General features: G+C 39.8%; 1 protein-coding gene across 1 annotated transcript; it reads right to left on the bottom strand.

The window, feature by feature from the left end:
• Positions 1–203: 203 nt before the first annotated feature.
• LOC131876279 (heterogeneous nuclear ribonucleoprotein 1-like) lies at positions 204–906 on the bottom strand. The gene is made up of 2 exons (XM_059221185.1): positions 705–906; positions 204–469 (listed from the first exon to the last, which is right to left on the bottom strand). The coding sequence occupies exons 1-2, from the start codon at positions 904–906 to the stop codon at positions 204–206; spliced, it is 468 nt and encodes a 155-aa protein (XP_059077168.1).
• Positions 907–1,191: the final 285 nt, after the last annotated feature.

The raw sequence follows: 1,191 nt of genomic DNA, 5'->3' as shown, positions 1-1,191 counted from the left end.
TATTGTTTTGCTAAGTTCTCATAATTTGTTTCTTTGAGAGGAAAGATTTAAGTTTTTAATAGTTGTTCTTATCAGAATAACCATAATCTTTAGCTTTGATATCTGTGTATTCTTATATCTCCATTATATTTTGCCTCTTTTGTTTATATTTGTATTACAGATCTAATTTGTAGAACATACATTGATCTTAATTTTTATTTTTATTACAGATCTAATTTGATCTTAATTTTTGTTTGAGTAGTGTGGTCATACATTACAACTACATCTGTTATATTACCAAACTGCTCAAAATACTTTCTGAAGTCATCCTCAGTAACAGTTGGAGCTAATCCACCCACAAAAATCTTCTTAGTTCTAGGGCCTGCCGTATTGCTGGTCCTCTGTGCAGTCTGTTGTTCATCCCTTGGCACAACCTTTTTGGCCTCAACATTTCTACCATCAATGGTATGTTTCTCCTGAATAACACGATCTGCACAAGTTGATTCTCTGAATATATCATACCAAATCTGCTCTTACAGTCATAGGTTTTTAGTGAGAGAGGCTCGAACTCTCAACCTCAGGTTTCGGTAAGGTTGGTATGCGCCATTTCCACAAGCTTAAGAATCACTACTTTTGCCCCATCGTTAATATCGACAAGCTTTGGTCTCTTGTCCCCGAGCACATCAAGGCGAAGGCCACCACCTCAATATTCTCTTAGTAGCGACGCTTCTGTCCCGGCGGAAGAGGAGTGTTGTTGAACAGATGCCCGGGGGCTCTCTCCTGGTCACCTGGACCCCATCGCCCTCCTGCTCCCCCTAATTTGATCTCAATAGGGCAGTAAGGAAGTAACACATGAGGAGAATTTGAGTTCACTCCATCACCCAAACTTAAGGAAAGCTGATTTACTGTGTATCTGGCACCCACCATGGTCTCTGCACTGTAAATTCTCTGTGGTCTCTGCACTGTAAATTCCTCATTTGTTTAAACGTCTCCCTGTGGTCTCTGCACTGTAAGTTAGTTGGGGTAGGATTTCTCAGGGCACTGTCTGTTGGATTTGTAAGTTGTAATTTGTGTAAGATTCTCTACAGCGAATTCAGGAGTCTCTGCTTCAATCAATACAAGAGGTAATATATGGTATAACGAGCGTTCTGATTTTTCAGGGCACTGTAAATTCCCTACAAGAAATCATTTGTTTAAACGTCTCTGTTCTCT

Source organism: Cryptomeria japonica, chromosome 5, assembly GCF_030272615.1.
Source record: "Cryptomeria japonica chromosome 5, Sugi_1.0, whole genome shotgun sequence".
NCBI lineage: Eukaryota > Viridiplantae > Streptophyta > Pinopsida > Cupressales > Cupressaceae > Cryptomeria > Cryptomeria japonica.
Note: the sequence above shows the minus strand (reverse complement) of the source record. Positions and strands in the feature narration are given on the sequence as shown.